At 42.9% G+C, this 22,245-nt stretch overlaps 1 protein-coding gene across 3 annotated transcripts in view; it reads left to right on the top strand.

Moving 5' to 3' along the window:
- LOC137355859 (CUB and sushi domain-containing protein 1-like) overlaps window positions 1–22,245 on the top strand; it is a 1,186,508-nt gene that overhangs the window by 552,968 nt on the left and 611,295 nt on the right. For all 3 annotated transcript variants that reach the window (XM_068021465.1, XM_068021474.1, XM_068021456.1), the window contains exon 22: window positions 11,183–11,374. In XM_068021465.1, the coding sequence (XP_067877566.1) occupies window positions 11,183–11,374 (192 nt within the window). The remainder of the gene's footprint in view (window positions 1–11,182; window positions 11,375–22,245) is intronic.

The raw sequence follows: 22,245 nt of genomic DNA, 5'->3' as shown, positions 1-22,245 counted from the left end.
CTTTGGTGATTTTCACTGCCGCCTCAGCCTTTCCATTTGACTGGGGATAGTGTGGAGATGATGTATGGTGTTGCATTTCCCAATCCTTTATGAAGCGGCTGAATTCTTCATTCATAAACTGAGGGCCATTGTCACTCATCACAATGTCTGGAATGCCATAACGATCGGTGTGTTTTCAGGCATTCTACAATCTCACCGGTAGTTGTTGAGGTCAACTGGTCTATCTCTCAGTTGTCAGAATAGTAGTCTATGTGACATGATAATCAGTTCCTGCAAGAGCGAAGAGATCTACTCCCAGCTTCATCTGTCTGGGATGTCATGTGTCATCAGCGGCTCTTTAGCTTGCTGAGCTTGGCACTCGTTACATACACTGCACTGGCTGATGTGGTCTTTGAATTCCTTGCTCATGTTTGCCCAGTAGAGCACCTCTTTTGCCTTCCTCAGACTCGACTCAGTTCTTTGGTGGCTTGCATAGATGCGCTTTAGCATTTGTCGTCTCAATGCCTTAAGGATAATGACTCGATTTCCTTTGTACAAGATGCCATCTTGGGCTGTCAATTCATCTCTGTATGCCCAATACACTGTTGTGACCACAGGAGTGTCCTTGATGCTTTCAGGCCATCCTTTCATCACTACTACTTCTTGCAACACTTGAAGGGTTGCATCTTGTTGTGTAGTTCACTTGATTTGAGCAAAGCGCTTGTCAGTCAGATTAATGTCTCTCCTGGATTGATGACTTCCAGAGCATGTCAAGCTGCAGCTTTACATTGGATCTAGAAGATTTCACACTCTGTCATAGCATCCTCTACTTTCTTCATAGAGAGTGCTGCTCTCTACAGCATGTCAGCGATGTACATCTTTCTCCCTTGCTTGTATGCCACGTCCAGATGATATCTCTGTAACCAGAATAACATTCTTTGCAGACACTTTGGAGCAGATAGTAGGGGCTTGAGGAAAATGCTTTGAAGTGGCTTGTGGTCAGACTCGATTGCCACTTTGTCTCTTCGAAGTAGGTATTGATGAAAATGTTCAAAAGCAAAGACAGACACTCTTTCTCAATCGGAGCATAGTGTTGTTCCATTTCTGTTGATTCCCTGGATGCAAATGCAACTAGTTGTTTGTGCTGCATTAAGGTTGCTTCAACTCCTGTCTCGCTGGCGTTGCACTGCAGGGTGGTTTCATCATTTACGTCATAGTATTTCAGCATTGGCGTTGCCATCACTAGTTGCTTGATTTTAGTGAATGCTGCTTCTTGTTCTGCGCCCCAATACCACTGCACATCCTTGGCAGTGAGTTGGCGTAAACGTTTACACTCCGATGCGAAATTGGACAAGAATTTTGTTAAATAGTTGACGATTCCAACTAATTGTTGCACTGCTAGTCGCCACATTGCCGCTACCGCTCTCACCTTTTCAGGATCCAGGCGAAGACTTTTTGCTGGAAGTACATGACCTCGGTACTTGACTTCAGGCATATTTAATTGCAATGTTTTCTTGCTCAGCTTCAGGTTCATCTGGCGAGCTCTTTCTTACAGTAGCACTAGATTTTGATTAGCAATGGCTTCTTCCATTGTGTCTCTGCATCCATAAACTAGCAGATCATCCACTATAGCTTCCACTCTGGGAAGATCACTAACTATCTCATGTGATCTGCGTAGATACTCCTCTGGAGTCGTGGAAATGCCAAACGGCATGCGCAACCATCTGTATCTCCTGAATGGTTTCCAGAATGTAGTCAGAAAGCTGCTGCTTTCATCCAGCTTTACTTGCCAGTAACCATCCTTCGCATCTAGGGTAGTGAAGACTTTTGCAAGTTGTGGCAAAATTCCTTCGATGGTTGGCATGGGTAGTGAGATCTCTTAAGAGCTTTATTTAGATCCTTTGGGTCAATGCATACTCTCAGCTTTCCAGGTTGTTTCACTTCCACCATGCTGATAATCCATTCTGTAGGGGTTGTCAGAGGGGCATCTGTTGTTCACGGCATTTCTCCTGTATCTGACGAAGGGAGAACAGCATGTCAACGGTCGATCTCTCTGCAAGAAAGCCACATTGTGCCCCAGGGTAGACGCGCTTGGCCAGCTTCTGGAGCCTGTTTTGAGCGACTCGAGCAAAGACTTTCCCCACGATGCTGAGCAGGGAGATTCCACGGTAGTTGTTGCAGTCACCGCGGTCACTTTTGTTTTTATAGAGGGTGATGATATTGGCATCGCGCATGTCCTGAGGTACTGCTCCCTCATCCCAGCACAGGCATAGCAGTTCATGTGGTGCTGAGAGTATAGCAGGCTTGGCACTCTTGATTATTTCAGGGGTCATGCTGTCCTTCCCAGGGGCTTTTCCGCTGGCTAGAGAATCAATGGCATCACTGAGTTCCGATTTGGTTGGCTGTATGTCCAGCTCATCCATGACTGGTAGAGGCTGGGCTGCATTGAGGGCAGTCTCAGTGACAACATTCTCCCTGGAGTACAGTCCTAGGTAGTGCTCAACCCAGCGGTCCATTTGTTTGCGTTGGTCAGGGATTATGTCCCCTGATTTAGATTTGGGGGGGGCGATCTTCTTGATGGTTGGCCCAAGAGCTCTCTTAATGCCATCATCCATTCCTCTGATGTTTCCGGTGTCTGAGGCCAGCTGAATATGACTTCATAGGTGTTGCCAGTAGTCATTTGCGCAGCGCCTGGCTGTTCTTTGTGCAGTGCTTCTGGCTGCTTTAAGTGCTGCGGATGTTAAATTGCTGGGGGCTTTCTTGTAGTTCAACAGTGTAATGAGCTTAGTGGCTATGACAGGTTCCAGCTCTTCTTTATGAGATTCAAACCAGTCTGCATTTCTCTTCGCACTTTTGCCATAGGTGGTCAAAGCTGACTCATAGATGGCATCTCTGATGTGGGCCCACTTGGTCTCAGCATCCCCTGTGGGAGTGTTTTGAAGGGCTGTTACAAGTGAATTTAGAAATTTTTGTAACAGCTGTGGGTGAGAAATTCTGCTTGTGTTGATGCGCGGGTGGCCCTTCTGCTTGGAATGATGCAACTTCTTTGGTCTGAGTCTAACCTTGCTGCACACCAGGGAGTGGTCGGTGTCGCAGTCCATACTGTGGAAGCTGCGTGTGATTTGAACACTGTTTAAGGCGGCTCGCCTTGTGCCAATGAGGTCTCGCTGGTGCCAACGACGCGATCTTGGGTACCTCCATGAAACCTGGTGACAGGGTTTAGTGTGAAAGAACGAGTTGGTGCTGCAGAGGTTATGATAGGTACACAACTCAAGCAGTCTCTGCCCGTTCTCATTCATCCTTCCAACGCCATAGCGCCCAAGGCAGGAGGGCCATGAGTCATGGTCGGTCCCAACCCTGGCATTAAAGTCCCCCAGCAGGAATAGGTGTTCGGTGTTGGGGATGCTGCTAATGATGCTAAGGAGTTCCTTGTAGAACTGATCTTTAGCTTCTACCCTGAGGCACAATGTGGCTTTCATGCAGAGAGATCGACCGTTGACATGCTGTTCTCCCTTCATCAGATACAGGAGAAATGCGTGAACAACAGATGCCCCTCTACATTGCTTTCATTGATCTCACCAAAGCCTTTGACCTCGTTAGCAGACGTGGTCTCTTCAGACTACTAGAAAAGATTAGATGCCCACCAAAGCTACTAAGTATCATCACCTCATTCCATGACAGTATGAAAGGCACAATTCAACATGGTGGCTCCTCATCAGAGCCCTTTCCTATCATGTGTGGCGTGAAACAGGGCTGTGTTCTCGCATCCACACTTTTTGGGATTTTCTTCTCCCCGCTGCTTTCACATGCGTTCAAGTCCTCTGAAGAAGGAATTTTCCTCCACACAAGATCAGGGGGTAGGTTGCTCAACCTTTCCCATCTTAGAGCGAAGTCCAAAGTACGGAAAGTCCTCATCAGGGAACTCCTCTTTGCTGACGATGCTGCTTTAACATCTCACACTGAAGAGTGCCTGCAGAGTCTCATCGACAGGTTTGCGGCTGCCTGCAATGAATTTGGCCTAACCATCAGCCTCAAGAAAACGAACATCATGGGGCAGGACGTCAGAAATGCTCCATCCATCAATATTGGCGACCACGCTCTGGAAGTGGTTCAAGAGTTCACCTACCTAGGCTCAACTATCACCAGTAACCTGTCTCTAGATGCAGAAATTAACAAGCGCATGGGAAAGACTTCCACTGCTATGTCCAGACTGGTCAAGAGAGTGTGGGAAAATGGCGCACTGACACGGAACACAAAAGTCCGAGTGTATCAGGTCTGTGTCCTCAGTACCTTGCTCTATGGCAGCGAGGCCTGGACAACGTATGTCAGCCAAGAGCGACGTCTCAATTCATTCCATCTTCGCTGCCTCCGGAGAATACTTGGCATCAGGTGGCAGGACCGTATCTCCAACACAGAAGTCCTCGAGGCGGCCAACATCCCCAGCATATACACACTACTGAGTCAGCGGCGCTTGAGATGGCTTGGCCATGTGAGCCGCATGGAAGATGGCAGGATCCCCAAAGACACATTGTGCAGCGAGCTCGCCACTGGTATCAGACCCACCGGCCGTCCATGTCTCCGCTTTAAAGACGTCTGCAAACGCGACATGAAATCCTGTGACATTGATCACAAGTCGTGGGAGTCAGTTGCCAGCGTCCGCCAGAGCTGGTGGGCAGCCATACAGGCGGGGCTAAAGTGTGGCGAGTCGAAGAGACTTAGTAGTTGGCAGGAAAAAAGACAGAGGCGCAAGGGGAGAGCCAACTGTGTAACAGCCCCGACAAACAAATTTCTCTGCAGCACCTGTGGAAGAGCCTGTCACTCTAGAATTGGCCTTTATAGCCACTCCAGGCGCTGCTTCACAAACCACTGACCACCTCCAGGCGCTTATCCATTGTCTCTTGAGATAAGGAGGCCAAAGAAGGGAAGGGAGGGGTTGTCACTTTCTTGATTACTCACTTTTCCAGTTTTTCTAACTTGTCTTTCAGGCTGGTCTTGAGGGCAGTTGGAACTTTACTCGGCAGATGCTGAATTGGCCTCACCCTCTCATCTACTTCGTGATGATATTCTCCAGGAAGAAATCTTAAAGTTGTAAACACATTGTTGTACTCCTCTAGGATCTGTTGCCTTCGTGTGCTGCAACACCTTGCAAATCTCTTTTTGCACGTTGAATGTTACCAATCCAAGCTTTAGATTTGCTCCGACTGAGATGAGTGGCTTTTGCTTGTTGTCTGTGATCTGGAACTCCAGATCTTCATTCTTGTCATTGCATTGGGCTGTCAGAGTGATTTGTCCTCCTGGCACTGGTATGATGCCATCATATAGACTCAACCTTACTTCTGAGAGCTTCATTTTTGGATCGCCATGTTGAGCTACTATGCACAGGTCTGTGAAGGTCATGATGTTGCAAGACACACAGGTGTCTAACTGACACTTTATGTTGACTTGATATTCTCTTTCTGCAGTCATCATTCCAACAGTCGCAAACCATTTATCACTTATTGACCTGACTGAACCAACCTGTTGCATGGGAGTGTATCGTGATTCGTCAGAATCTTCAGCTGATATCTCTCCAGTGGCCATCTGTACCTGCTTGTTGTGCTTCCTTCTAGCCAAACACTCGTGTGCAAAATAATTTGGCTTCTTGCAGTGAAATCATTGCTTTCCCCATGCTGGACATGCCTTCTTTTCCTTTGTGTGATGTCCTCCTCAGTATTTACATCCTTCCCTTTGTCCGTTATCTTTCTGCCCTTTCGGCCGGAAATGTCTCTCAGCATAATGCAAGGCCTGGTCTGTTCTGCCATGAGTATGGTCTAGCTGCTGATTTGCAACTTCAGTGCTGCTGCTCATGTCGATTGCTTTCCTGAGAATAAGTTTCTGCTCAGTAGATATGCACTGTCTTATGCTTAATACAATCCTGTCTTTAATTAGATCGTTGTTTAGCTGCACAAATTCACAGGATGTAAATGCACTCTAATATTGAACGCATACTGTTCATAAGTTACGTTTACTTGGGGTTCAAAGTATGCTTTCAAGACTTTCAAAATTTCTGCTGTCTTTTTTTTGTTCTTCGGAGAGATTTAGGGTGGAGTACATTTTGTAGCAGTCTCTCCTCAACAGTGATAAAAGTGTAGCTACTTGTAGCTGCTCTGGTTTGTTGATTAAATCTGTTGCAATTTCGTAATTTTGCCATTGTGAGTGTAAAAACTGCCAGTTCTGCTTTGTATCACCTTCCATTTCGACTGGCGCACGGAGACAAAAATTTGCTGCCATTGTGTCTTTCAGCTGTGGCCTGTTTCTTTGTTCCTTTTTTGTGGCTTGTTATGGCTTTTAGCAGCTTTTAGAAGCTCTGAATGTTCCTGTGTTCCTCTTTTAGTAGCTGTGCTTCTATACAGCCCTTTTCAATACTCCATCTCAGCTCCACTCTGACACCATGTTCCAAGCTCACAGGACAACAACAGTCTTGCTTGTACAGTGTCTTTATTGAACTGAACTTGTCATGGCTGCCTGCAGTGAGTGCCTCATGATAGAGGTCACATGACTATGGCAAGCCAAGAGGCACATTAGTACAATATTGCATTTCTATCCCAAACACACATAGAGCCCAAAGGCCTTTCTCTGTTTCTTTTGTGTTCTGATGTTCCTTTGTACATATTTATGGAAGTCAGTTGCTGGAAGTCATTGCAACCTTGGAAATTAGTGTTTTTGAAATTGTTGGACAAACACTCATGTTCGTATGATTTTCTTGTCTGTTATTTTAACACAGGTAGGAACCCAGTTATTTTAAATGGCTTAATACCATATTGAAATTGTGCTTGTTCAGCATTTATCTGCTAATGTTCCAAGAATGTGATTTTGTTAATCTTCAAACATAAGTGGTGATACATGTTTGTAAGAATGTAAATCTCTGGAAACATCTTTAGTATAGGTTATTTATGAACTTTCAGGAAGCAGGGATTTAATGGAAGTGGGAAACAAAAGATTTTTTAAATTTGAAAAGTAACAAATATTGGTCTGAATTTTGTGCCCATGGCGGGGTTCCAGGCACTGGGCCAAAAAGATGGGGTGAGTGCCGCCTCAGCCAGAGGGACACCCCCTAGAGTGATTCTGCGGTACTGGGCCAATTAACAGTCCTGCACTGGGATCCCAGTCCCTTTAAAGACAGGGATCCCACCTGCAAGAGCTGCCGGTCAATCAGGGGGCTGGAAGCTCAGCAGTATCGGCAGTGTTACTGGGAGCGGTGGGCACTGCTAGTACTACAGAAGCCTTGGAACCAGGCCCAGCACTGGAGACCTGGACCTCAGGTAAGTGAGGCAGGGTCACAGGGGCCTGTCTGACCACCTGCTGTGGTGGAGGCACATCCCCCCCCTCCCCCACCAGTTAAATCCTAGCAGTGGCAGGAAGAGGCTCTTGTGGCCATTAATCGGCCACTTAAGGGCCTCAATTGGCCTCTGGGTGGAAAGGCCATCATCAGCTTGTCCCACCTCTGACAAAACTGCGTTGCAGTGAGGAGGCGACAGGCCCTCTGTCCCCTGCCTCCCATCGCAATTCTATGGGACACTGCCTCCGAATCTATCTCGGGAAGGGTGGCCGTTGGGGGAGGGGGAGACTGATAAAATACAGCCCAATTGTAACAAATGTACATATGTTTTAATAATTCCTCTTTCCTTCCCTCATCCCCATGGGTACCAAATTATTGTTCTTGGATGGTGCACAAAGGAAAGAAAATAATAAAATCTATTGTCCAATCCGCAGTTAAAATGGTGTGTGCATTCCAATAACCATATCAGGATGTGACACTGCCGTTAGTAATCATGGTGGCGAGTGAGAGCATGTTGGGAATGCAGCACAGACCCTGTCCATTTCCCATCCATCTTTTGGAGGTTCAACTTGCCATTTTAAAGTTCATTGAAAACAGGAGGTGGGAAATCAGTTGCTCCTAAAGACATTAAAAAACCTCCTGCAGTATAAAGACCTAAGAGAATTTTGCCTGGGAATCAAAAAAATTAAAATATTTACAGCATGAAAGGAGGCCATTTGGTCTATCAGCCTAATCTCACTTTCCAGCTCTTGGTCTGTAGCCCTATAGGTTACAGCACTTCAAGTGCACATTCAAGGACTTCTAAATTCAAATATTATGAGGGTTTCTGCCTCTAACACCTTTTCATAAGTGAGTTCCAGACTCCCACCACCCTCTGGGTAAAATAAATACTCCTCAATTCCCCTCTAATCCCTCCACCAATTACGTTATACCGATGCCCCCTGGTTATTGACCTCTCTGCTAAGGGAAATAGGTCCTTCCTATGAACTCTATCTAGGCCCCTCATAATTTTATACACCTCAATTAAATCACACCTCTGCCTCCTCTGTTCTAAAGAAAACAACCTCAGTCTATCCAATCTTTCCTCATAGCTAAAATTCTCCTCGTAAATCTTCTCCGTACTCTCTCCAGTGCGATCACATCCTTCCTGTAATGTGCTGACCAGAACTCTACGTAGTACTCTGGCTACGGTCTAACTAGTGTTCTATACAGTTCGAGAGTAAGCTCCCTGCTCTTATATTCAAAGCTTCGGCTATTAAAGGGAAATAACCCATATTCCTTCTTAACCACCCTATCTGCCTATCTTGCTACCTTCATGGATCTGTGGAAATGCACTCCAAGGTCCCTCTGTTCCTCTACACTTTTCAGTATCCCACCTTTTATTGCGTATTCCCTTGCCTTGTTTGTCCTCCCTAAATGCATTACTGCACTTCTCTGGATTGAATTCCATTTGGACTTTTTTTGCCCACTTGACCAGTCCATTGATATATTCCCGCAGTCTACAGTTTTCTTCCTCAGTATCAACTACACAACCAATTTTTGTGTCATCTGCAAACTTCTTAGTCATGCTCCCTATATTTATGTCTAAATTATTGATTCGTACCACAAAAAGCAAGGGACCTGGTACTGAGCCCTGCGGAACTCCACTGGAAACAGCCTCCAGTCACAAAACACCCATCAACCATTTCCCATTGTTTCCTGCCAATGAGCCAATTTGAATCCAATTTGCCACTTGCCCTTGACCCCATGGTCTTTTACTTTTAAGAAAAGTCTGCCAGATGGGATCTTGTCAAAAGCATTACCCTCATCGACCCTCTTCGTTAACTGCTCAAAAAATTCAATCACATTAGTCAAACACAGCCTTCCCTTAACACATCCATGCTGACTACCCTCAATTAAACCATGTTTTTCTAAATGACAACAGAAAGTGCTTGAAATACTCAGCAGGGCTGGCAGCATCTGTGGAGAGAGAAGCAGAGTTAATGTTTCAGGTCTGTGTTCTGATGAAAGGTCAGTCACCCAGATGGAGGGTCTGTCACATGATGTCCCAGTGCATTCTCTCTTTTTTACTTTAATTAGATCAAGTCCGAGGAATTCTAATCTCTCTCGGGTCCCATTGTTTCAGTGTTTAACCTTTGAGTGGTTCGTCTTTACCAGTGTTAATATTCCAAGATGGCCTTGAATGTCTTGTTAGGCAAGGCAGGTAGCTCATTCAAATAGCTCAAGCCATTGTTCTAGTTGGAGATTTTACCAGACCTACGTCTCCACCTCAATACATTGGGATGTAGAGTATTTAGATGCAAATTGTGGTGGTGATTTTAGCTGCTAGCAGAGATCCTTTTATCAGTTGTTTTGTCTCCTGCTTTCTTTTTTAAAGTCTTTGTCTCCTGCTTTCATTTTAAAGTTTAATTCACGTTTGTAATCAATGTATTGAAAAAGTCATCATTTGGCATAGCACATGTTCATGACAATATATGATGGCACAAGTTGCCTTGTGTCACTTGCAGATAATGTCATTGACTTAATTAGAGAATTTGCACTTGTTTATTTTTAAAGAATTTTCCAGCTGTATTTGGCAGTCTGGTTGTGATTCAAAATGGTCGAAACGCAGAGTCCTGATTTAATAACAGTTTCAGACGATGGGAGACTGGGTCCTCCTATTGGAGGCTGTTATCAAGTCATTGGATGAGAAAATGCTGATTAAAGTAGCTCAAACCTTAATAGTGACTGTGGAGAAAATAGGTATGATTCTTCTAATGGTGCATCATTTTCCCTAAGCCCCTTTAAAAATAAACTCCTGGGTTATATAATTGACAAAGCAGGAAATAACTCAGAATTAGGACAGGCCATTTACCTCACTGGTTTGTGACAGTGATGGCTGCACTGAGGCAGACAGCAGTAAGCTAAAGTGAATCAGTTGACACTAGTGCTACTTGCAGCAGTAAGCACCACTAAAAGATGCAATGTTAGCATTCGGAAGGTGGGGGGGAGGGCCCACTGATAGCAACCCCCGCACTTGCTGCTAACCTCCCCCTCATCCCCCCACCCTTTGAGACCTCTCCCGCCCTGACCTACCTGAGGCCTGGATCCAGCAATGCTCCTTGGCCTCCGGTAGGTGTTCCTCCTGCAATAGCCACCGCCTACGCGGTGATGCTGCAGCTGCCAGCCTCTGATTGGCCAGCAGCTCTCCAAGGGTGGGGCTTCTGGTGACAGGGTCCTTGATCCAGTGGAAGGCCTGCCAGTATCCACTTAAATGCCTGATTGGCACGAGAATCTGTGAGCCTTCCAGAGACGAGGTTAGGCGAGGATAGTAGCCTCGCTTTTCTGGATGTCGAGACCCCTGCTGCCAGGATAAAATTTCCTCCTTTCTGGTTTGAATTGTTTAGCAACTTTTGTTTCTTTAATTTATCATAAATTACATTCCTGATGTTGCCTGAAGTACTGTAACATAATGTTGGATAATCAATGCTCAGTCTGTTTGGGAGAGGGTAGAACATGGAATTGAAATTAAATCAATCGTATAAAGAGGGAGGGAAGTGAGTTGCCGTGGATCTCTGCCAAGGTTCACTTGATCGGCTGGGCGTGCTGAATATAGGAAAATTGGCTGTCTTCGAGCATATGTCCATAAAGAATCCATCCAATATCCCTTCCATTTAAATTAATTGAAGCAGAAATCAGGCAAGTGTTCTTATGGGCATTTGCTTCCACTACCCGATTATCCAATATTCACTGCATTTGGTGTGTCTTGCTATGGCCACTTCAGAAGGCAGTTAAGAGTCAACCATGTTGTTGTGGAAATAAAGCAACTTATAGCCCAGACAAAAGTAAGGTTGGCAGGTTAATATTTGTTCTGTTAAAAAAAAAATACATCTTTTCTTCATACAGCTTCAACAGCCACGACCTGCAATGATGCTGGAGTTCCTCAGAACGGAACGAGAAGTGGGGACAGCAGAGAGCCCGGAGATACTGTGACTTTCCAGTGTGACCCAGGTTATCAGTTGCAAGGAACTGCAAAAATCATGTGTGTGCAGCTGGACAATAGATTCTTCTGGCAACCTGATCCTCCAATATGTACAGGTACAGCACAGAATGAGCTTTGATGCAAATCTTTCATTTTTACATTTGTTAAACATTATTGAAAAAAAAAACAGACTAGTGTGGTAGATTATTCAGTGTGGGTGAATCACAATAGCAGAAGAACACTATGTGCCTATAACAAATAAACTGACAACATTGAACTTGTGATATTGCAGTATTAGGTATGTAATATCTTAAATCTGTTGGTAAAATAGATTGATTGTTTTATTCCCTGTTCATGTCCAGCATTCCCAACATCACCTAAACTCAGTTTAATACTCAGAAAGCAAAAACTTTTGAAAGAAACTGTTGAGTATGATGTGTACTTCTTGAAAGAAAATTGACAGTAAGTAAAAGTCACATTGCAGCTGATTAAAATGTAAGATGTGTCGACTAAACAATTGTTGGAGCAAATTAGATGGGGGTAAAATTCAATTTTAGTGGGGTTTACAAAACAAGTGGTAGTGGATCATCCCACCCAATTTTCATTTCCATTGACTTCAATGGGTGGTCAATCTGCTCCCACCTATTTTGTTTCTCTGCTAAAGTTTAATTTTATCTCCTCGATGTTAATCAAACCTGCACATAGAGGACTCAGGTTATATTTGGGCCAGATTTTGTCCTCAGGCTAGTGGAAGTGTCAAGAGGCTGAACCCAGAAATAGAATTATGACAGATTTTTAAGCCCCATGAGCATTTTTAATATCAGGGAATCTATGATAGTTTCATTATTATGCTGAGTAACTGGAGAAAGCGCGATATTACACTCAAATCCACCCATATATTTGCATTTTTGGTGTCTGTGGGATTTTTATACAAATTTGAGATATTCAGGCTACAAATCATGCACAAGGTATGTGTAGGAATTTTGTGAGATTAGTTACAGGATAACATGCCATGCAAATCCCTTGCCCTAAAGATAACCTCATCAGAATCCCCCACCTATCAGCAACCTGATAGGTGATATGATGCACCATTCTATGACTGAACCAGGGTCACCTCACAAGTAGATGTAAATAGGCCCAAGTACATACTCAGGGCTGTGATGAGGGCAGAAGGAAATAAGGAACCATAGACTTCCTGGATGTCATGCAGGAATTAACTGCAGGATGTCTTTAAAATTTGTCCAGCAAGTTTCCTGCCCACAGACAGCCTGATTGACAGACTGCCTGCCTGGCACTGGGAAAGTAGCCAGAGAGCAAATGCCCATTGCGTAGCCATTCATGGGGGGGGGGGGTGGGGTTGGGGTAGTCAGAGATGGGGAGTAGTGGGAGGAGATGGAAATTACAGGGTGTCAGCCAGTTGTGTGATGTATAATGAGGTTTGCTTGTTGGGCCTAGAGAAAACATTCTTTCTCCTGGGCCACAAGCAGTGCTATAAATCCACTTACCTCATCAATCCGGTCCTTCCTGCCTCCTTTTAACTGCCAGAATTCCACAACTCCAGGAAACCCAGCCAGAACGGGATAAAAATAAGTCATGTTAAAATGTAGGCACACAGCCTCCTTAAAAGATTTCACAGACAGACCTGCCTCCTGTGAGCGGCTTGGTCACTGACTCCCTGACCCATCTCTATTAAAACTGGAATTTGGAGGTGGGTTAGGGTCAGATTTGAAATTTACATTTTTTTACCTTTGACGCATCTCCAACCTATCCTTCTTCGGAATTAAATATCCCCCCTTTAACTCTTATTTTATTTTCACTGGCATTTCCCATAGGCAATTTACAGAAACAGATTCTGTCTCCAGTTTTTCCCTGCAGCCAGTCCCACTCCTCCATCGTAACTTTGGTGAAAGAATGGCAGAAAGCCTGTTTACATGTGCCTATGTCACAGCAATCCATATGGATATACCAGCTAATGGAGCTGGTTGTTAGCTCATTGGGAAGCTTTCAGTCAGCATTAACCATAAATTTGCTCTGAAATTCCATGAGCTTCTCGCAAGCTCCCACTGTAACTGTGGCAGTTCATTAGCAGAAGCTCAGGCTGTTTCCACAGTTCTCCCACTGAAGTCACATTAAGAAAAACTCTGCATAATTTCCTCGTGTTATGGACAAAATTGAGGGAGAACTGTAACCCCAGTTCCTGTCCCTTTGCTGTCCATAATGAGTGTGTTTTTGACAACAAAGATGTGTGTGTTTCTTAACCCCTGAATGTACGGTCATTTTGAATAACCAGCCGCATGCTTTTTGTGGGTTTAAGTAAAGAAGATTATCTTTATTTGCACGGTCATCACAGAAGTTTAACACTACGTCACTTTCCCAACACACACACATGCACACACTCGAGAAAGAAAGCCGTTTAAGAAGATAGTGCACTTTTGCCAATTACAAACTAAGGGCTAGTACATAATTCATGTGATTTTTGCTTGTCCTGAGAAAAAGGCATACCTTGCGGACCTGGTAAAGAAGGCGTTTTCCCTCCTGCAGTGTAGTTGGGTGGATTCAATAGCCAGAGTCCTATATTGTAGTCATTGCAGGATTCCCTCCAAGAGGTGGGTTTCAACAGGTCAGGAGGTTAGTTGCCTGTAGTCTCATTACCAGAAGGTAGGTTTTCTGTAATAGTGAACTTGAAAAGGAATAGGCTTGGAGACGTTAGGATGTTGCGGTCTCCGGTTTTAAGGCATAGGTGTTTTGCCTTTGTTACTGTCTCTCCAGCTGTTTGAAAACTCCCTAATTTCTCCCTGATGCTTAGAGTAATAAGATACATTGATTGTGATGAGTTTCGGTCAGGTGGCCACCTGGTCAATACTTCTGTTGTCCACCCAGAATTATTTGAAGGTTGAAGCCATTGCTACACAGTGGGGATGGTTGGTGGCCATTTGCACCTACTTATGATTTGATAGTTTTCTCACAACTGTTGTTAAGTTTCGAGCTCGGAGACAGTGAGTCTAAGAGTCCACAGATATTTGTTTTGGGTCAGATCACAAACAATAAGAAGTGAGAATTTTACAAATGGTTTTGTCTTGGTTTGCCCATCCAAGCGAGGCACTCCACCCATGAGTATTCAATTAGGAACTTTCCAGATGCTTGAGATACTTCTGAGTCTGAGCCGAAATTGTAGAAGTCATCTGATCCTTGGCAGCCACCTTATTCAGCATTTTAATGTCCATTGTTGCTCATTTAAGAAGAAAATTCAGTTCCAGGAGATTCTATGCTGAATACAGTCCTTGTTTAAAGTTATGAATAAGACATGTCTTTCCTGGGCATGACAAGTGTATGTACATAACAGTGTTAACCATGGTTGTATCTTCTGCACAATATACTTTCGTCGATTGTGACTTAACAAAGTATAGCATACTAGAAGTACCTACACTCTAAGATGTTAACTGCCTTGAGACTCTAAGATGTGAGGTTGGATGAATATTCTGGAGTCAGGATCAGGGAGCATTTCTGCAGGGCTGTTTCCAGGTAATTCAATAGGTGGGACCGAGTCCATGATGACTAGATATGGTACAGGGAAAAAATTTTGTTTTGTCATTACGAGATATTTATTTTCTTAATTAGAATAATTAAGCAGTGACCATTTGCTCTTGTCTTTCCAAAATTAGCACCCTAATATTCAATGCCTTGGACTCAATCACTGTTCCCGGTAACCCATATCATTTATTGAACAACTTCTGTTTATCTGTTAGAAATATTCCCATCAAAAATGCTACACCTGTACTCTTCTGTCCTGCTGCATTAATGTATCCTGAAAGTATTAATTTCAGTTGATTACTCCATTCAGTACTTTGCATACCTCTGAAAAGTCTTCTACCAGATATACCACCAAAGCTGAAAAGCCCGAGTTATTTTTATTTGTTCTTGGCATATAGGTGATGCTGTCAAGACAACATTTATTACCCATCCCTTGATGCCCTTTAGAAGGCAGTGATGGGGCTGCATTATTGAAGCAATTGTGCTAAAAACTAAGGAGCTGGCGAGGCCACTTCAGTAGCTATTGAGAGACAACTGAAATCAGACAGGTCGCCTGCAGGACATTAGGACCCAACTGATTGGATTTTAAGGAAAATTTCTCTTCTTTCATGGTCAATTTCTGACATCTGCCCAGAGTACCAGATTTATTGAATTCAGTTTTACAACGTGCCGTGGTAAAATTTGAACCTCTAGGTTAACCACATACAGCTCTTCTTCCAGTAATGGAAATCAACTTCATTGTTCTTCACAATAACCGGATTGTACCCTTATGTTGCTGTGAGCAAATCTGTATGTGTGCTGTATGTGTGGTCTGCCCAGGCTTTTGTATTGTACCACTTCAGCATGAGCTTTTTGAATTTTGTTATGAAAGTGCTTCTGTTTCATTAAATATATTTTTTTGAGGAATTCATTGTCAAACTGAAGAAATGTTGGACCAGTTTTTTTCCAAGAGGGTAATCAAGAGGACTGATTTGGCAACAATAGTTACTTGTTGTCACTTGACTCGTTAAAAATAGAACAGCAACGCTGGTAACTGGGGAAGATGTGTGCAGAGAAGTGACAGGTCAGGAGGTGGACTTTCTGTTTCCGGTTGCTCTTTTGAATTGTTTGGAGCTGGAGAAGAAAACTTCCAAGATGAAGAGGAGAAGAAATAGAAAGGTAGAGAGAACTTGCAAGGAGAGAAGAGAATTCCCAAGGAAGGAGAGAAGACCACAACCCAGCTCAGCTTTCCAGCACATTTCCAAAATTCCCTCAAAAGTCCACTGTGTTAGCTCATCTTGTCTCGTATCTTTGAAGAAAAGCCTTCTAAATTAACTCTCAGCAATGCCTGAAAAGAACTGTTCTAAAATATCCCAGTGACCCGTCTATGCATACTCGGAGGCCAGAGTGTATGCCAGTGTTGGAACACAACATATCTCATCTGCTGTTTCTTCAATGATGAGCAAGTATTGAGCTCAAGTGTTTTTTTGTCTGTAACAGAGCTCTGAACAAAAATCCCTTTTATTTTTTCTGGTTAACTGTGTGTGTGTGATTGTGAGGGGCTAAAGTAAAAAGGGAACTTTAAAATGTCAACCTGTGTTTTTATGCTTTACTTCATTACTGGTTAAGACTTATTTTATAACAAACTGATAATTTTGTTATTCATTATAAAAACTTGGTTAGTGTGTTTTATATTCTTAGATAAGTAGTGTATATGACTGACCATATTGGTAAGTGGGAAACTTTAAATATATGTTGTGACCTGTGGAGAAGTGCCTCAGTCATAACAATTTGCATGCAACTGCCAATATAACCCAGGGCCCTATTTTTTTGTTTTTTGTTGCCTCACTTTGTTCAGATATGGTGAGTGATGCATCTAAGTGCTCTCAACTTTCTCCTTGCCAAGTTCTATCCCATTTACCGGATGCAATTTTTTATTTTCATTGCGCAATACCTTACATTTATCCTGATAGACCTTTATGATCTTATTAAGCACTTTTTTTTATTCTTTCATGGGATTCAGGCATCGCTGGCAAGGCCAGCATTTGTTCCCCATTCCTAATTGCCCTTGAACTAAGTGGCTTGCTCGGCCACTTCAGAGGGCAGTTAAGAGTCAACCACTTTGTTGTGGGTCTGGAATCACATGTAGGCCAGACCAGGTAAGGATGGCAGATTTCCTTCCCTAAAGGACATTAGTGAACCAGATAGGTTTTTACAACAATTGAGAATGGTTTCATGGTCACCATTAATTCCAGCTTTTAATATCTTATATTATAATATATTTAATATCTCTTTAAAATACCATTTCCTCTTATGAACTCACGGTTCCCTTTAGCCTTGTGCCATCTTGTGAATTTGACTACTATGATTCCAGATCATAAATCTACACCAGGAACAGGACGGTGGTCAGAAAGACATCCGGAGCACCAGACTCAACACTTCATTCCATGGTGACCTAGCATCCCTTACAACTATCCTCTGATTCCTCCCATTTAGGCTGTTATAAATACTCATCTATATTTTACCCTTGGTAGCCACTGACCATATGTTATAAAGAATTCTCTAATATGGCATTTAATCAAAGTTCTTTTGAATGTCAAGTTGCATAACATCACCTAGCTTTATACCAACATATGTGACATTACTCTTCAAAAAACACTGAGGCTGGTCAAGCAAGATCTACCCCTTCTAAAACCATGTCGACTGTTGGCTATTATGTTCTTTTCTTACCTTATTTTCAGCCTATATAGAATTTTTTTCCACTAATATCAGGAGTAACGGGTCAGTTGTGATGCATGTTTGATGTTGCATGGATATTTTTAGTACCTTCCCTGATAGAAAATAACAAACCTCCAAGATCTTGTCAGCTTGTGTGTTAATTATCCTGTGTTTGTCCTCATACCCAACTTTGTATAGTTTGCTTAGGTTTCTAATTTCTTGCCTGTCTAGCCTTTTGCTTCAGAGGATTGGAAGGTTTATTTTTGTTTTTTTTACATGATCCTTTCAAGTATAAGGGTCTGAAAGGATTAATGTTTGAGGTAATGAGAGTAACCCCTCCCACTGTAGTGATTATGTTGTAATAGTCACATGGCCAGTAGGCTTGGAAGGAGCTAGAAGCACCATGAAAAGTGCTAGCTAGAGATCCTAATGGAGAGCGTAAATAAAGAGTTGATGTTCAGCCATCCAAAGACTCTGAGACCTTTGTGAAGAACACTATAACTATGCTACCAACAACATACAACATAGTTACAGCGATGTACAACATGGTGAACAGTGGTGGGTGCCATACAAAATGGTAAATGATGGCTGCCATATATCACAAAGGTGAACACACCCAGAAGTTTTGAGAAGCCTAACATGGTGCAGTAGTGCCAAAAGACTGCAGATCTCAAGGAGAGGCTTCAAAGATCTCCAGAGTTGCTCCATAGATGATGAAAAGACACAAAGAGTCAGTGCGTCAGCCACCAGGCATTCAGGCTGCACCACAGAAGCGTGATAGTCGGTGAGAACAAACTAGGTCTAGTGATTGGGCTGTGAGTCACATTATTGAGTGACAGTCGGTGATTGGGGAAAAAACCTTTAGAAAGGTGCATTATTATTAACGGCGCACTGGGCAGGTGAGACGGGAAAAAAGAGTCGATCCTTTGTGAAGGCGGGTCTGGAGTCAGTAGCCAGTACACAAGCACACCGCAGAGCGAAAGCACAGGAACACGGATAAGGAGTGGGAAATCTCAAGAAAGCATAGGAAATTCACGAAAAGAGCAGGAAACCTCCAAGAAGAGTGGGAACACCCCCATTAAGGTATCTAAATTTTTTTTAACTAAGTAGAGAAAACCCTAAAGAGTTTAGCACAGGGTGGATTCAAAATATACAATGCCTGAAAACTTCCAGAGTTTAAAAGGGACCAGTCAGGTACGGAATTGGTCAATCTGGAGAACAAGATTTTTAAGATTTTGAATAGCTTCGCAGTTACATACCAAATCTGAAGCAGAGCAAGTAAATACTTTACTATACTCCATGGGTGAAATAGCTGATGATATGATCATGAGACAAGGCATCAATGAAGCTTTTGATAAATATCTTCAGGTAAGAAGCAATAAGATCCTAGAAAGGGTGAAGTTTAAAAATAGGATCCAGAGGATAGGCAAATCTGTGGATGCTTTCATTAATAAATTGTACAGATTGGCTGAGGGCTGTGAGTACAGATAACCGAAGTCTGAGTTGATCAGGGACCGTATAGTAGTTGGAATAGCTGACGAGTCCTCATTACCCCTCTTTCAGTCCAAAGATGACCTCACACTCGTGAAAGCAATTTAAATGGTGTGCCAAACAGAAGTCCAAAGACAAAACAGAGCCATTCTGTGGCCCGAAGGGAGGTCTTGGGATCAGAAAAAATCCGATGGTGGCCCAGTTCCTCAAGCCCACGATGGAAAAGCTATCTCTGGATAAGAAGGTACACACAGGTGAGAGGGTGCAAGACACTGTGAAACCATGTGGAGCCAGAAAGACCCACAGACTTGATCAGTGTCCTGCTAATAAAGCAGAATGCTTTAATTGCAAAAAGATCGGCCACTTCAGAAAGATGTGCCAGAGCAAAACCTCTTCTCTCAAATTTACGAAACAAAAAGCCTTCACACATATAGAGCGGTGAATGAGATGGAACAACTTCCATTGCAAGATAAACCAGGAGACTTCCCAGGAGAAATTAACGACCCCATCAAGGATTTTGGATGGCAGACTTCAATGTCGATAGACACATTACGAATTTCAAATTGGACGCTGTTGCAAGTGTCACAGTTCTGTCTAACCAAGTTCAAGCAACTCTCCAATATAAATGAAGGCAGATTAAGGAAACTCTATACATCTTGAAAAACCAAGAATGTTCCCTGTTAAGCAGAAAAGCGTGCTTAGACCTACATCTACTCAAAAAGGAGGATGAAGTCAAACAGCCAGAGTCAAACAGTCACTTTCAAGCAGACTATCCCAAACTGTTTGCAGGTCTAGAAAGGCTGAAGACAGAGTATAGAATTATGCTAAAAGCAGATGCCAGTATGTATCTTTACACCCAGAAAAATATCACACCTGTTAATGAACCAAGTACAAAAAGCACAGCTGGAAGAGATGACCAGAATGGGAGTCACTTCTCCTGTCACAAAACCAACAGGGTGGTGTTTGTTTACGGTTCCAGTTCCGAAACCAAATTGTACTCTTTGTATCAGTGTGGATTTGATGCAGCTTAACAAAGCAGTGAAAAGGACAATTCATTCTATGTCATCGGAAGACGACAGATTGGCAAAGCTCTCCAAAAACATAATGTTCACTAAACTCAATGTGAATAGTGGCTTTTGGCAGGTCCCTTTGCACAAGCAGTCAAGATACTGATAAAATTGATCACTCCATTAGGATGATTTTGCTTCTATCATTTACCATTTGGGATCTTCCAAAGGACCATGTCCAATATTCTGCAAGGCCTAAAAGGGGTGATTTGTCACATGGATGACATCCTGGTCCATGGGGAATCTGTAAAAGAACATGACCAGAGAGTCAAAGCAGTTCTACATTGTATTCAACAAGAAGGGCTGACATTTAATGATCAATGTGAATTCTCAAAAATGTCTACTCATTTCTTGGCCCATATTGTAAGTAGCAAGGGCATAATGGCAGACCTGCAAGAGGCTAGAGCCTTTAATAAATTTCCAATTCCAACTTCAGTCTAACATTTCCCAAGATTCCCAGGAATGGTTAATCAGTTGGCAACATTTTTACCCAATTTGCACAGGTAACGATCATGAAGACAACCCTTGAAGAAAGATCAAGTCTGATGTTGGAACATATATCAAGGTATTTCGAAGAATTAAGGAGATGCTAGTTTCACCAGTGATATTAGCACGTTACAACCCTTCATTACCAATTATAATTGCAGCTGATTCCTCATTTACAGGGTTGGGGAAGTCCTCTTTCAAGAACAGCTAAATGGATGTCAACGACCGATCTATTAAGCATCTAGAGCTTTTTCTGTGACAGAGACAAGGTATGCTGTCAGTGAAAAAGAAGCACTTGCAGTCACATGGGCTTGCGAGAAGTTTTCAGACTGCATTATTGATCTGAATGTGGTTATTGAGACAGACCACAAACCCTTGGTTTCCTTACTGGAGGAGAAGGAAATTGCAAGGATTCCCCAGAGAATTCAGAGATTCCGACTGAGGTTGATGATATATGCCTATGAGATGGTATATGTATAAGGAAAGATGAAAACTTCTGCAGATGCATTGTTGAGAGCAACTGTTGACCATCAAACACAACAGGATGTTAACTTCGCTGAAGCGATAGAATTGTATTCACATTACACAGCGTTGCAATGGCCGGCAAGTACACAGAAACTTCAAGAAATTTCTCATGCTCAAAAGCAGGATGAGGTATGTATTTGGATACACCAGTATTGTACACAAGGTTGGCCACAGGAATGTCCTAGTGGGAAGGTAATGAAAAATTTCCTCAAATTCAGGAGACACTTCACAATAATAGACAATTTGCTGGTGTATAGCGACAGACTGGTTATTCTGATTTCTCGTCGATCAGAGATCTTGGCAAGAAGTCATCAAGGCCACATGGGAATTACAAAATGCAGAGCATGAGCTCAATCACTTGTTTGGTGGCCAGGAATATCCAAAGACATTGGGAACATGATCTTCAATTGCCAGAGATGTGTGATACACAGATCAGGCGACAGGGAATCTCTGATAACAACACAATTTCTAACCAGATCATGGAAACGTTTAGAAATGGATTTATTTATGTCCAATGGAAAATCTTACATTATAGTGATCGATTATTTTTCACGATGGATTGAAGTGAAAAGATTATATTCCACAACAACAGAATCTGTTATTAGAGCTTTACAGGAGATTTTTGCAACGCATGGCATCCCTGATGAAGTTGTGTCAGGCAATGGACCACAGTTTGCAAATGAATACTTCACACAATTTGTGAGGAAGTGGGGATTTGAACATGTCGCAAGTTCTCCTCATTAACCTCTATCGAATGGTGAAGGAGAGAGAGGAGTACGAACTATTAAATTGTTGTTGAAGAAGATCTTCCAACTGCACTATTGAATTATCAGTCTACTCCGCTGTTATCTGGATTTTCAACTTCAGAGCTGTTGATGGGCAGGAAGCTAAAGACTCAACTTCCTATTCTACATGGAAGAAGACTTCCAGGAATAGATGTACAAGACTACAACAAAGGTAAAGACAAAGAGAAGTGTTATAGGAACCAACAATCTCACAACTATCGTAGATTTTGTACCAGAAACCTATCAAGGTTAAAGAATGGAGAGAAGGTATGGATATAAAATCTAGGTCATGAAGGTAGAGTCATCCAGAGAGATGAGTTCATCCAAGATTCTCGGTAGTATACACTTGCTATCTGCTGAAATAGAAGAAATCTTAATCCTATTCCTCAAATCACAACCAGTCAT

Source organism: Heterodontus francisci, chromosome 3 (assembly GCF_036365525.1).
Source record: "Heterodontus francisci isolate sHetFra1 chromosome 3, sHetFra1.hap1, whole genome shotgun sequence".
NCBI classification, from domain to species: Eukaryota; Metazoa; Chordata; class Chondrichthyes; order Heterodontiformes; family Heterodontidae; genus Heterodontus; species Heterodontus francisci.
The sequence above is the reverse complement of the archived record's forward strand: the minus strand, read 5'-3'. Positions and strand labels throughout refer to the sequence as shown.